The 13,836-nt window shown below is 43.8% G+C and overlaps 1 protein-coding gene across 1 annotated transcript; it reads left to right on the top strand.

Annotated features, from left to right (window-relative positions):
• Positions 1-302: 302 nt before the first annotated feature.
• On the top strand, positions 303-13,534 carry RNF139 (ring finger protein 139). Its single transcript, XM_083622037.1, has 2 exons — positions 303-749; positions 11,445-13,534. Exons 1-2 carry the CDS (start codon positions 566-568, stop codon positions 13,265-13,267), a joined length of 2,007 nt encoding a protein of 668 aa, XP_083478163.1. The 5' UTR covers positions 303-565; the 3' UTR covers positions 13,268-13,534.
• The last annotated feature ends 302 nt before the right edge of the window (positions 13,535-13,836 follow it).

The raw sequence follows: 13,836 nt of genomic DNA on the forward strand, positions 1-13,836 counted from the left end.
CAACCTCCGAGCGCGTGCGCGGCGACGGCGCTGGCGGCTCCGGATTGGCCGGTGCGAGGTGCGCTCGCGCCGCTCATTCGACAGTTACCCTTGGAAGTGGTGGTGATGGGTGAGGGTTTTTTTTAGTCCTAACTCCACCCACCAAGCCCGCCGCCGCCGCCGCCAGCACCGGCTGCCTATTGGCGGGGCGGGGCATTGTGACGAGGACGCCGTGGCCCCGCCCACTCCCTCCTCACCCCCGCCCGTCGCGTAGTTTCTGAGAGGGCCGCGGCGGCTACGTCGCTGCTGCTGCTGCTGCTGCAGGAGGAGGCGGCGGCGCGCGCCGGCTGGCTGGCGGGCGGCGGATGAGGAGGAGGGAGGAAGAGGCAGGCAGGCATCGCGGACATGATGGCGGCGGCCTCCTCGCGAGCGCTGGTGTCGGCGGCGTCGGCAGCGTCCCTGCATCCGGGGTCCCGGGCGGCGAGAGCCCGGCGGTAACTGGCGGCCGCCGTCATCGCCGTGCCCTTTCTCTGCCTTCCCCCCGCCGCCCGCCCAGAGACGGACAGGAGGCGGCGGGGTCTCGGGGATGGCGGCCCCGGGCCCCCTTCAACCGCCGCCTCAGCGGCTGGGCCCGTGGCTGCGGGCCGGCGCCGAGGTGGCGCTGCGGGTGCCCAGCCTTTTCCTCATCGACGCCATCTTCAACTCGTCCCCGGTGTTCCCCGGAGACTCCCTGTGGGCCGGCCTCCTGGGGGGGCTGCTGCGGCTGATGGGTGAGAGACCCTTCCCCCACCCCTCACGAGCACCCCATTTAAATGCCTATCGCTGGGGGGGTGGGGGGAGAGAAAGGGGTGGGTGGGCCTTCCACACCCCACCCCAGTTTTACCTCAGTAGGTATAGATCACGAGACCTCAGGGTCGCGGGTTCGAGCCCCACGTGGTGCAAACGGTTCCTGCATTGCAGGGGGTTGGACTAGATGACCCCCGGGTAGCCCTTCTGTGATACAATTCTGTCATCCTCCTTCCCTTCCTATAGGCTGCTCAGGAGGTGGAGAGAAAGGATTTTTTTTGGGGGGGGAATACATCTCCAACCCTTTTCGCCACCACCCCGGAAGAAGCTGCTTCTGTGGTGAACGGTCGCCGTGCCTTCTCCGCGCTTCCTTGTGCGGCAACTTTCCTGCACTCTTACTTTTCATTGGCGTTGGGGAGAGAAGAGGGCGATCGCCTACCTGTTTTTCTCGGGCGTGAATCCTCCCTAAACCACCACCTCCTTTCCCCTTGAGAGCATCAAAACTGCACCGGGTTGGTGGTTGTGGTTGTTGTCCTTGTAAAAAGGATGTTTGCTAATCCTCGGTTGACCCATAAGTAAGTGTTGAAACAGCAGCACATCTTCAGCCATTTAGAGTTAGGGGTGTGAAAGGCACTTTTGAAGGATGCTAAAGGGTGAAAATGTACGTTTATTGATCTGGCTGGAATAGGCTAAACGTTTACTGTAGTCTTTTGCACAGTGAATGCATCTCTTTTTCCTAGCTCTGCTTTCCCCGCACCCAGATTTCCAGTGAGATGTGTCCACTTTCTTTTTGTCATGGCTTCCCAAACCTTTTGCTCCCGCAGACCACTTGGTCTTAGTGCACCACTTAATGATTTTTCTACCTGTTGTCACAGTTGTGACACGCTGTGCTAGATGCTGTCTATTTTTAATTGTTTTTTAATTGCTTCTTTTCTAACTTTTATTATATCACAGCTTGCATTGCATGGTATGATTCAGATTGTATTCACACATAAACACAAAAAAATACACTTAAGGATCAATATGAAATTTGTGGATCACTGTTGGCACACAGACTACAGTTTGGGAAACCCCTAGTTTATTTAATGCTGACACCTGGGTTAGACTTCCTACTTCCCTTGGATTGTTAGCTAAGCTACAATCCTTTAAATTTCAGTCAAAATAACTACAGTATAGGTTTCCCCCCCTAAAATTAAGAGTAGTGAAAGCTAGTCCCAAGCACTGGAAGTTTTATAAGAGCCTAGTTTGCTAAACATTTGCCAGGGACAGCTTGTTGACTGTAAAATGACCTTTTATGATCTTGTGTTGGGCTAAGGTTGCCCAACTGTTAACTATAACCTCTAGTGTTTCAATGCCTTCTGCTTTTTTGCAATAGGCCTGCTGGTAATTTGGTCATCATATCTTGGTTCAAGCAGAACCAGTTTCCAGTTTGTGCTGGGGTAGCTCAGTGAGTAGAACATGAGACTCTTAATTGCAGGGTCATGGGTTGAAGCCCCACGTTGGGCAAAAGATTCCTTCATTGCAGGAGGACTAAATGACCCTTGTCGTCCCTTCCAACTCTACAAATCTATTATTCTTACCTAGATAGCAATTGTCTGTTTAGAACAATATTACTCCGATAACTACAGTGGTACCTCGGGTTACATACGCTTCAGGTTACACACTCTGCTAACCCAGAAATAGTGCTTCCGGTTAAGAACTTTGCTTCAGGATAAGAACAGAAATTGGGCTCTGGCAGCGCAGCGGCAGCAGGAGGCCCCATTAGCTATAGTGGTGCTTCAGGTTAAGAACAGTTTCAGGTTAAGAACGGACCTCCAGAATGAATTAAGTACTTAACCCGAGGTACCACTGTAGTCACATACAGGCAACAAAATAGACATGCATGGTTTTTGTATATGATAAAACAGTTTGCTTGCTTTTTCCTGCACAGAAGTGCTATTTGTGCAAGAAATGTCACATGAAATGGTGTGGAAACCAGACTTGAAAACAGTCATTTATCTGCTTGCATGTGATAAAAATCTCCCCCAAATGATCAGATAAGTGTGCATTTGTAAATACTGTAGAACAAAGTTTACTTCTCTTTCCCCCACGTTCAAGTGGTTTTTATATGCCACAAGTAACATGTGCTTTGGGTAACTTTGTGAAGAAAAGCAGTTGATAATAACAAGAATGGCACATGTATTTGTGAACTACTATCTGGTAGAGGATATTGCCTGTTAATAACTCATTTATAATAGCTTTTTAGCAAAACTACTTACCGTAGACAGCTCCTAAATGCTAAACAGCTCTTCCTACCTTCCTCATTCTTTCATCTTTATGTTGCATTCCAAATTACATTCTAATGAATTTACCTGTCAGCTCCAATTTAATTTCGCGCAGAGCTCTATAAAAGCTTTTACATAATTGAGTTTTACCATAACTATTAGCCTGACAAGATCCGCTGATTTGCTTAGAGCACATTTATACTGTCGTGGTGGTGGGGACGGATGGAATTTTCTTTTATGAAACTTGACATCACATTTCCTAAGTGAGGCTAAGTTGTATGGCATTGCCTTAGCAGACTTCTGTTTGTGCAGTGGGATTTCACCTTTCGCTGTTAAAAATCTGCCCCAGAGGATCCACCAACTCTGCAGAGAAGATTTAAAGGGCACATGGAGAACTACTAGGGGGAAAGTGAAGTTCCATCACATGACCAGAAGTATGCTTTACTGACACTGGGAGAGCGTACCGTACAGGGTGTATAGAAACCTTTATTGCATATTACAGCCCTTGGTGCTTCAAATCATTCTTGGATTTCTCCATACCTTCTGAGATGTTATTCCCATTAATGAGAATTTTATAATATTACAAAGCAGAAAGAGTTTTAGAAGATAAATAAATAATATAATAATTATATAAATTGTTTATCTGTATAAACAAGTTCTGAGCAGTCTGTGATGTCTGATCTCTGAACTAGACATCAATGCAGTATGCAAGTGTGGAATTGGTTTTTGCCCCTGCCTTCCTCCCCATTGCCATATACAGTACTTTGGTTTGGAGATTAAACTATGACAGTTGTGATAGTGTTACTGGGTAAACCCTAGTTCTGTTCTGCAAGCTTGATATTTGTGTCTGGAACGTAGCCTGATAGGCATTAAGCCAGAATAATAGGTACATTGTAGTACATTGGAATAACAGCTGAAAGGGTGTTGCAGAGCATAATGCTCAGGGGGTGTAACCTCAACTGGTGACTCATCACTTACTATAGAAACACTAATAATAAAAGAGGTGGAATTCCCTCCCCCCATAGCAGGGTGAGGCTTTTAAGTGCTGTGTGCTTCAGTTTCCATGGTCGTAGTTTGTGTGATAATGACGATGAGGGGGTGGTGAGGTTGTAAACACGTAATTAAACATGTCTATTATCATTCCATTGTGAAGATGCATCAAAATTGAGTGCTTTGAAGCTAATCTTATATAAATGAGATCTATCAGGTCAGTTACTGGATGATCTCTGCTAAGGGTAAAATGATAAGATTAAGTGATTAGGGCCATTTGATAACTATCCTTTCTTGAAAGGATTAGGGGATGAGGAGAGTCTAGAACGGAAGCCCTTGTATTTAGAATTGTATTCCTTCTTTATCTCAAATTTTACATAAGCCACATTCATCTTGTTCATCTGGCTCGCCCTGGGATTTTCAGATAAAGGGTGGTATACAAATTGCATAAATAAAAAATAAAAATCTGGATCAATGTAGTCTAGAAAATGGATGCAGCTTGTATAGGGGCTCTTTTTTCTTCAATTTAAAAGCCTTGATTTAAAAAAGAGTAGCCATATTATAAAAGCCCTTGATGTTTTAGAGATTTGTATTGTTCCCCGTTCTTCCTCCTATAAATATTGTGGGACCTTGTATTACAGAAAGAATTAAACTAACACTTTTCTTAAGATTTTTAAGGAAGTTGAGACAATCTTATGCATGTCTACGCAGATATATTCTTTTCCATGGGACTTAATAGCAGGTGCGCATAACATTGCAGCATAATTTATTGGAAAGTGTTGAACTATGAATTAATTTGGGGCACCAATTGAGACTGTTAGTTGTGCTTAATTCTGCCGAAACTAGTACCATTTACCTGCATTAAGCACATCCCGTTAATTTCAGGGGGATTTTTGGAATGTGACTTCTCTGGATTGGGACCATGGTCTGCTAAGCTAATTGTGGGAAGCTTTGCTTGTGGTAAGAGATAGAAGCCGATTGTCCCTAGTACATTACAATTTGACTTCTGGGTATTTCATAGTCAGGGAGAAGGTTGTGTATCATTGAGCTTTCATAATAAGTCTTAAACTTGAACTTTAACATTTGGATGTATGTTTGCTTCTTCTAGGAATCAATAGGGTGTTCAGATACTGTGATTCATGGGTCATGCCCAGATAAGCCCTGGGTTGTCTAATATGTTTTCCTCATATCTAGTTGCAATTTTGGTTCAGGGCCATAACTCTAGTCAAAGGATAGTGGAAATATATGTGAGTGATTTACTGGACAGAAATTTTAAGGAATTGATGTATTGTGATAGGTCATAGCATTTATTCATTTGCAGAGAATTCTTAGAATTCATTTCTATTGCATATGCCTCATATCCAATACAGCGGTACCTCTGGTTGCGACGGGATCTGTTCCGGAGGCCCGTTTGCAACATGTAAAGAGCGCAACCTGAAGCACCGTATCTGCGCAGGTGCGCATCGCAATTTGGCACTTGTGTGCATGCACGGTCTAGCATTTCTGCGCATGCGCAAGCGGTGAAACCCAGAAGTAACCCTTTCCGGTACTTCCGGGTTGCCGCAGGACATAACCTGAAAGAACGTAACATGAAGCAAATATAACATGAGGTATGACTGAATCCAGTTCTAGCTAAAATGTTTTGGCTAGACTTTGGAAGGATGATAAAATCCCAGAAGTGAAAACATGATTACTTAGAGCACCGTATTTTTCGCCCTATAGTCTGTGTGCGTCCTATGGGGCGAATGCAGGCTTCAGGAAGCTATCCCCCCAGCCCGGCAAGCTCTCCGACGCGTTCTGGGGGTCGGGGGAAGCTCGGGCTTCCCCCGACCCCAGCCCCGCAAGCTCCGAGAGCGATGGCGAGGTTGTGCAACCTCGCCTTTGCTCCCGGACCCCCAGCCCCAAGGCTAAAAACAGCCAGGAAAGCTGTTTTTTCGTTTACCCCCCCCCCCCAAAAAATAAGTGCGTCCTATGGGCCGGTGCGTCCTATAGGGCGAAAAATACGGTATGTGTTATTGCAATTACAGAGAAGATTATCAAGAGACCAGAATTACTTCAGATACTCTTCAAACAAAATGACACCGATTTATATAATTTTGGAGAGAGAATGGTAGAGAGTTTGATTTTCAGAATGCTATGGTAGATTATCTTCAAGGAGTTAGATTTTTGTTGGGTTTGTTGAGATACTGAGAATATTTTTTGTAATTATATAGAGCAGTTGTATGTTGGAGATACAAATGGTTTTACATAATCTGCACTCACGTATGAATTTATGAATATCCTAAAATGTACAGTTCTCTCCATATCCAGTCAGCTTCACGCTCCCCAGCTGAGGAGCCCTGTTCCCACTTCTACTCCTGTGCAAGCAGGAGCAGAATCGGGGCTCTCTCAGCTGGGAAGGGGGAGCACTTTAGTGGAGCACCCATCCCATCGTTGGCTTGTACAGGTCAGGGGCTCCTTAAAACTGCTTGGCTGAGGCAAGGGCAGCAGCACGCTCCCTGCTGATTCAGCTTGATTCTCCCTCTGCCGGGGCAGAGTGCGATGGTGGTTTCGCCTGTAGTATATTGCTGGTGAAACTGCCACCGTGAGTCCCTCTGCCTCCAGCTCCCAGCTAGTTTGTTTCTTCCTTAGCGCCCTGGGCGCTGGAGGCAGAGGGACTCAAGCGGCAGCAGTTTCACCAGCGATATACCCCTGAGTGAAGCTGTCATTGTGGTCTGCATCCACATATCGATATATTGCCCAGTCCTACTCTGGATATATCTTGAATGGTTTAAATTTATACTGGCATATTCCCTTACTCAAATATATGGCTATAGCTAAGAGAGCTCCTTATTTGCTGGCCCATGTGGGCACTGTAGCTAGTAATTTCCTGAGAGATATAATATTTAGCAGTTAATCTCTCAGCCAGAGATCATTTGGCAGTCCTATAACCTTTCCCCTTAGAAAACACATTGAACAGTCATGCAATTGATACACATCTAAAAGGTTATTTCTCCTTGCTTTAATTAGGATAGTGGTTCTTGTGTTTTTCATTGAGACACTTTTAATTTAGAAGCCAACATCAGCTTTCCCCCCTTTTATTGGGAAGTCAGAATTGCATGTCCAATTACACATTATTCAGAACGCTTTGCAGTAATTTCATGTCCAAATACAAATATACAGTGTGTAAAGCCATGTTAGAAACGGAGATATGAAAGCTAGGAGCTAAATGGCACCTTAAACCTAGGTTATGGGCGCAACAACGGAATGTCTAGGCACACTTTTTTAATAACAAGAATACAAAGCTGAAAATGAATGAACTGCAGCTAAAATATTCCGTTCATTTTCCACATGGTCTAGTCCTTCCCCTGCCCACCCACTAATATTCTTAAGAGGGTCTCTTCTCCAGTCTTCAGAGAGTGGCTGGAAGTGGGGAGGCAGAAGAAGGTCTTCCTTTATTTCCACTCTGCAGTTTTAATCTGAAATCTTAGGCGCAGAACTGTGCCCAGAGCTCAGAAACTGCTCGCGCTAATGAAATTCCTTGTCACAAAATGCACCTAGAACAATGGTAGTTTCAAACACTGGTATAAAGAATGTTAACATTTACAACACATTTGCATACTCTGGTTACTCTCACCTCAGTAAAACAGTTAAAAAAAGGCAAGCTTCACTTGATGTTTCCTTTGTTTTCTAGGGACTATATTTTGATCCAAAATCCTTGTTTCCGCCAAGCCTTAAAGGAACGTTGAATAAATGTTGTCCTAGTCAATCCGTCCAAATAAGTTTATTCCCTCAATCCAATTTGGAAAGAATAGAAGTAGCGTCTCACTACTTTCCTCTGGGAGGAATATAGGTTTGCCGTCTAGTATGAGTGAAAGGTCACTGTTATAAACAAGTTATTTTAAGCCAGAAGAGGAGACACTAACTACTATAACACTCGAGCCCTTTTTACCCATTTGCCTTGAATGCACCAAAGAATCTTAGTAGGTCCACTGCTTCCTCCCACGTCACATGACAGGGAAATCTTTCTGGCCCATTGGGCAATAGTTGAAACCCAATGAATACTCTATCTGAAGTTATCTTGTTGTTTTGAAACCAGGTTCTTTGCTCTTATGGCTAATTAGTGGCTCTAAATCCTTTTTTTAAAAAACCCATAATGGAAAAAGTATATACTTTGGTTCTTTTAACTAGTAGCGCTATTCCCCCTGCCAGTGCCACCACCAATGTTTTCTGGAGTACAATCATATTGCCTCTCAGCTAAAGAGGATTCAAGAAATAATAATCACTATTAGATTATAAACAGATTTGTTAATTTTCCTTATGAGTTAGCTTCAGTTCAGTGCACTAATAACTCATGTACTTCTCCAATAATAATTACTGTAAGGCATGACCAAGCTCTTAATCTGCGTTCAGCAGCCTCTGATCATTCTGGTCGCTGCTTCTTGTTTTCCAGATTGATTGTAATGGTCCTTTAAGTGAGGCCTGAATAACTTGTGACCCATCCAGCCAAATATAGCCCCACAGGGCTCAAGGCAATCCTGTTAGTAAGCCCCCCAAAGCTACCAGCCTGGAAGCATTTTTACTTGTGTGCTGTTTACTCATAAAGGGGGTTGCAGTTCTGACCTTCCTCCAGCTTGACTTTCTGAAAACCTACAGTTCACTCAGGTTCCATTTCTTAGAGATGCAGAATAGCAGGAGAAAGAACCCAACCGCCGGTCTCCCAGCATCAGGTCCTTTGATCTGGGCAGAAGCTCACCAGGCCGCTCCCACCTATGGCTTTTATAGCCTGCCTTGATGTAATCAAGTGCACCAGGCATTACTCATGATTAATACAGAGCGGCTTAGAGTCTCCCACTACCTGCAGCCAGCATCCAGCCAGCACTTGCCACACAGAAGAACCCAATAAACTCCTGACAGGTGTGTGAAACACAAGAATCCAGCAGACCTCAACCTGGGGATGTTAAAGGGAAAGGGACATGCCCCCTAACTCATCGAAATACAGTTGTCTTCCACATTTCCACTACATTCCTATACCCGCAGGTCTTAGGGCGGTTCACAGAATAAAATCAAAATAAAACCACAAAATACATAATCAAAATAAAACCAACAACCCAATACCCCCCCAAAAAAACCCCCACCACATTTTAAAAGGGCATATGATGTCAATCAAACCGACCAAAGGCCTGGTTTTTGCCTAGCGCCTAAAAATGTATAATGAAGGTGCCAGGCGAACTTCCCTGGGGAGAGCATTCCACAGACAGCGAGCCACTGTAGAGAAGGCCCGTTCTCATGTTGCCGCCCTCCAGACCTCTTGAGGAGGAGGTACACAAAGAAGGGCCTCAGAGGATGATCTCGGGGTCTGGGTAGGTTCATGTGGAAAGAGGCGGTCCTTGAATGTATTGCGGTCCTGAGCCATTTAAGGCTTTATAGGTTAAAATCAGCACTTTGAATTGGGCCTGGAAACGAATTGGTAACCAGTGCAGTCAGACCAGGATCTGTGTAATATGCTCAAACAGTCTCTAATCCAGTAGTGTCCAAACTTTTTTCATAGAGGGCCAGATTTGATGAAGTGAAGGGCTGTAAGGGCCAGCCAAAGTTGTTGACCATTTTTTTAGGGTTGAAGTTGTTGAGGGTTTTTTTTAAAGGATTTTACCCCAGGACATAAACTGCCACAGGGGTCGGATTAGGCCCCTGAAATGGACTTTGGACATGCCTGCTCTAATCATTTAATTACCGTATTTTTTGCACCATAACACTCACTTTTTTCCTCCTAGAAAGTAAGGGGAAATGTCTGTGCGTGTTATGGAGCGAATGCCTGCGGGTGGTGGTGGGGATCTGCTGCAGTCGTGAGCAGAGGATCCATGGTTCCCCTTCCTTCCCTCCTCCGTGATTACAAAGCATGGATCCACATGGATCCTCAGGATTTTTGCATTGGGCTACTCCAAACTCACTGTCAGATCACATGTCTGTGGCCACAGCATGAACCACAAAAATCATATATCCACTATTTTGTTTAGAATATATTTTTTATTGTTTTCCTCCTCTAAAAACTAGGTGCGTGTTATGGTCTGGTGCGTGTTATAGAGCGAAAAATACGGTAATCACTGATCTCTTCCAGTCACGAGCCTTCTTGTCGTCAGATTAGGCAAGCAGTATTCATCAGAAAACCTCAAATTCTTAATTGGTAGGGCACAAAAATCTATTAGGAGCCCCAACCTGCAAATATTTATGGGTTTTATTTTATTTATTAAATTTATATACCACCTTTTCCTTCAAGGAGCTCCAGGTGGTGTACATGGTTCTTTCTCTCCCCATTTTGGCAAAAACTGGCAGGAAGTCTTGTGGAGAACCTTAAGCCCAAGGTGTTTTTGGCTACATAAACCAACTTAGCAAAAAGCAGCACCCAGATGGTAGAGTGAAACTGCATGATAATGGGGCTTGGCTTTTGGCTATATTGCTTGTTAATCGTGTCATTGACACACCTCCAGGTTTTGTATTAAAACACCACAGGAAATGCCTGGTTTGCACTCGTATTGTATAAGAACATGCTGCCGTGGGGTTGGAAAAACAAGTGTTTTCAGTGTTTGTGTAATCAAAGCCATAAGAACTAAACGCCCATCTAGCAACCAAGGCATTCTTAAAAAGGAAGGTCTCTTATTGCAAAAGATCCTCAGGGAAGGGGTGAAGAACCTCTCAGAGCACCAAATCCCAGAGTCTGGGTGTTCTCACTAAAAAGCCCCCCTCTTCCCCGGTCAAGAATGACTTTGGTATATATTGCTCTGTGTTGATGATCTCCTACTTGCCTCTAGGAGGTCTGAGCTGCTACAGAGGAACAGCAATGTATGTAGAGATGGTGGCCTAATTGATGCTATCAAACATGTGATTAGTTTGCCCTCATTTCCATTGTGCTTATTTGTCCTCAGTAGTTTGGAGCAAGTGAATATACAGGCATACCTCAGAGATTATTGCGAGTTTGATTCCAGACCACCGCAATAAGCGAATATTGCAGTAAAGCAAGTTACACAGGTTTTTTTGTTTCCCAGTACATATAAAAGTGACGTTTACACTATACTGTAGTCTATTAAGCCAGACCCCCCTGGCTGCAGGAGCGAAAGGGGGAAACCTAGCTCCAGACCAGAAGAGAGTTGGGGGGGGGGGAGGGCTTCCTTCCCCAGGAAACAGCCTCGTAAGGAGCAATATCTGTGAAGTGCAATAAAATGAGGTATGCCTGTTCAAGAGTTGATATTCTGGGCTGTGTGGAAAATAGTATTTACTAGGATTGGATTAATTGGAGCACAGCTTCTATAAAATAGATTGAATTCACAGAGAGGGCTGAAAACTTAACAAACAGTCACACATGTTCAAAGTGCATGTGCTTTAGAGTCATTGAGCAATTGTCATTTTAGAGTGTGCAGACAACTAACTCTCCTTTCCTCTTCCTTTTAGGTGTCTTTGTATCCAGTGTTGTTCTGATTCTGTCACAAAGATCACTTTTCAAGTTTTATACGATCAGCTCCGCTCTCCTGCTAGCCGCAACATCAGTGATGGTGAACTATTACGCTTTTTTGCACATAAACTTCCACAGTGCCTCTTATACAACACCTTTTGGAGTTCAGCTCCTTCCTCATAAAGGACCTTCCTTAGGGATGGCACTCTCTGTCCTTCAGCTTGCCTTTGGAATTGGCTACGTTGCACTGTTAAATATCCAGTCCATATATTCTCAGCTAATCATACTGGATTTATTGATTCCTCTTGTAGGCTTGATCATTGAATTGCCGTTACACATCAGGCAGATTTTAGTCTTTACCTCAGGCTTCATTTTGACAGTATACACCCTGGTCGTTTTAGTTTATAAAATTAAACGGTTCTACTACTCTTCACGGTATGTCTATCTTCTTATAAGGCACATGTATCGCATTTACGGATTACAACTGTTGCTGGAAGATACATGGAAAAGGATTCGTTTTCCATCAGTTTTGCGGGTCTTTTGGCTAACGAGGCTGGCAGCTCAAGCTGTTGTATTAACATTTTTCATCAAAATGGCAGAAACTGATCCAGGCATTAAATTTTACATGATTTCTTGGGACAGTTTTTGGGAGTTATTTTGCAGCCTTATTGTCAGCGGGTGTGATTCTACTTTAACTGTATTAGGCATGAGTGCTGTAATTTCATCTATAGCTCACTACCTGGGGCTTGGTATCCTGGCTTTTATTGGATCTACTGATGAAGATGACAAAAGGCTTGGTTTTGTGGCACCAGTTTTATTTTTTATTTTGGCCCTGCAGACTGGTTTAAGTGGGCTTAAGCCAGAAGAGAGACTAGTTCGCTTGAGTCGAAACATGTGCCTTTTGCTGACCGCAGTCCTGCATTTTATCCACGGAATGACAGACCCTGTCCTAATGTCTCTGAGTGCCTCCCATGTGTCCTCATTTCGCAGACACTTTCCTGTGCTCTTCGTCTCAGCTTGCCTCTTTGTTCTTCCAATTTTGCTCAGTTACATGCTTTGGCACCACTATGCACTAAATACATGGCTGTTTGCTGTTACGGCATTCTGCGTGGAACTCTGCCTGAAGGTTATTGTTTCTATCACTGTGTATGTACTCTTTATGATTGATGGCTACTATAATGTCCTATGGGAAAAGCTTGATGATTATGTCTACTATGTTCGATCGACGGGCAATATAATTGAGTTTATATTTGGAGTAATAATGTTTGGGAATGGTGCTTACACCATGGTGTTTGAATCAGGAAGCAAAATCCGGGCTTGTATGATGTGTCTGCATGCCTACTTCAACATCTACCTGCAGGCAAAGAATGGGTGGAAAACCTTTATCAATCGCAGGACAGCTGTTGAGAAAATCAACTCACTTCCTGAAGTCAAAGGAGAGCGATTACGTGAAATCGATGACGTGTGTGCAATCTGCTACCACGAGTTTACTACATCTGCTCGTATTACTCCATGTAACCATTACTTCCATGCACTTTGCCTTCGGAAATGGCTCTACATTCAAGACACTTGTCCAATGTGCCATCAAAAAGTTTATACTGAGGAGAAGGAGAATCTCAATATCTCAAATAACAATGGCTTTGTTGCACTCGATGAAAATGAACCTGATGAAAATCCTTTGCAAGGAGAAGATGCAGCTGCTGATATGGAAAATGAACTAAATGAAGATAATGACAGTTCTGAGAGTGAGGAGGAGGCAGAGACTGAGAATTCAAGTCAGTCTGTCACACTGCCCGAAGAACACTCAGAGCAGGGAACCTGACTTGGTTTAAAATGTCATGTACTGAACACTGTGGGTGGGTGTTAATAGTGGAGTTCAACTATGGAATAAAAGCTTCACTTCATCAGTGTGTAACTAAGCACAAGAACAGTATCTCAAAATGTTGAATCTGTGAATGGGGTTGTCAATTTACTGTGATGTGCGATTGTAAATATACCTCTTAATTACTGCTGGTCTCTTTTGCGACCACCTTAAACTTTATGTACATTATTGTACATGGAATAAAGTGTTTTCGCATATTTTTTAAAACAGTTGAACAAAACACTTCTTAATTGATCAAAAAATTATAGTGTGCAAGTTGTGTCAAAAAGTTCCCGCACTTTGCTAAACGTAAGCCCATGGTTTTTGGATATGTTGAAAATAAGCCAGTGTCTCAAGGAGTCACCCTTTAAACCAATTAAAATATTGGATAAGGGTTAACACATGTCAGTTATTTAAAAATCCTATCAAAGCATCGTTTCCAACTTGACAGCAAAAATTAAAATTTTAGGTTTGCATAACTGTTACCATTCTTGCTACTGTGTTTATGTTTATGGGAAAGAGAGAAATGT

Source organism: Podarcis filfolensis (assembly GCF_964270895.1).
Source record: "Podarcis filfolensis genome assembly, chromosome: 7".
Lineage (NCBI taxonomy): Eukaryota > Metazoa > Chordata > Lepidosauria > Squamata > Lacertidae > Podarcis > Podarcis filfolensis.

Coding starts and splice junctions, on each gene's coding strand:
- RNF139 (XM_083622037.1), top strand. CDS start 566: ATGGCGGCCCCGGGCCCCCTTCAACCGCCGCCTCAGCGGCTGGGCCCG. Junction 750..11,444: donor GGGGCTGCTGCGGCTGATGG/GTGAGAGACCCT, acceptor TCTTCCTTTTAG/GTGTCTTTGTATCCAGTGTT.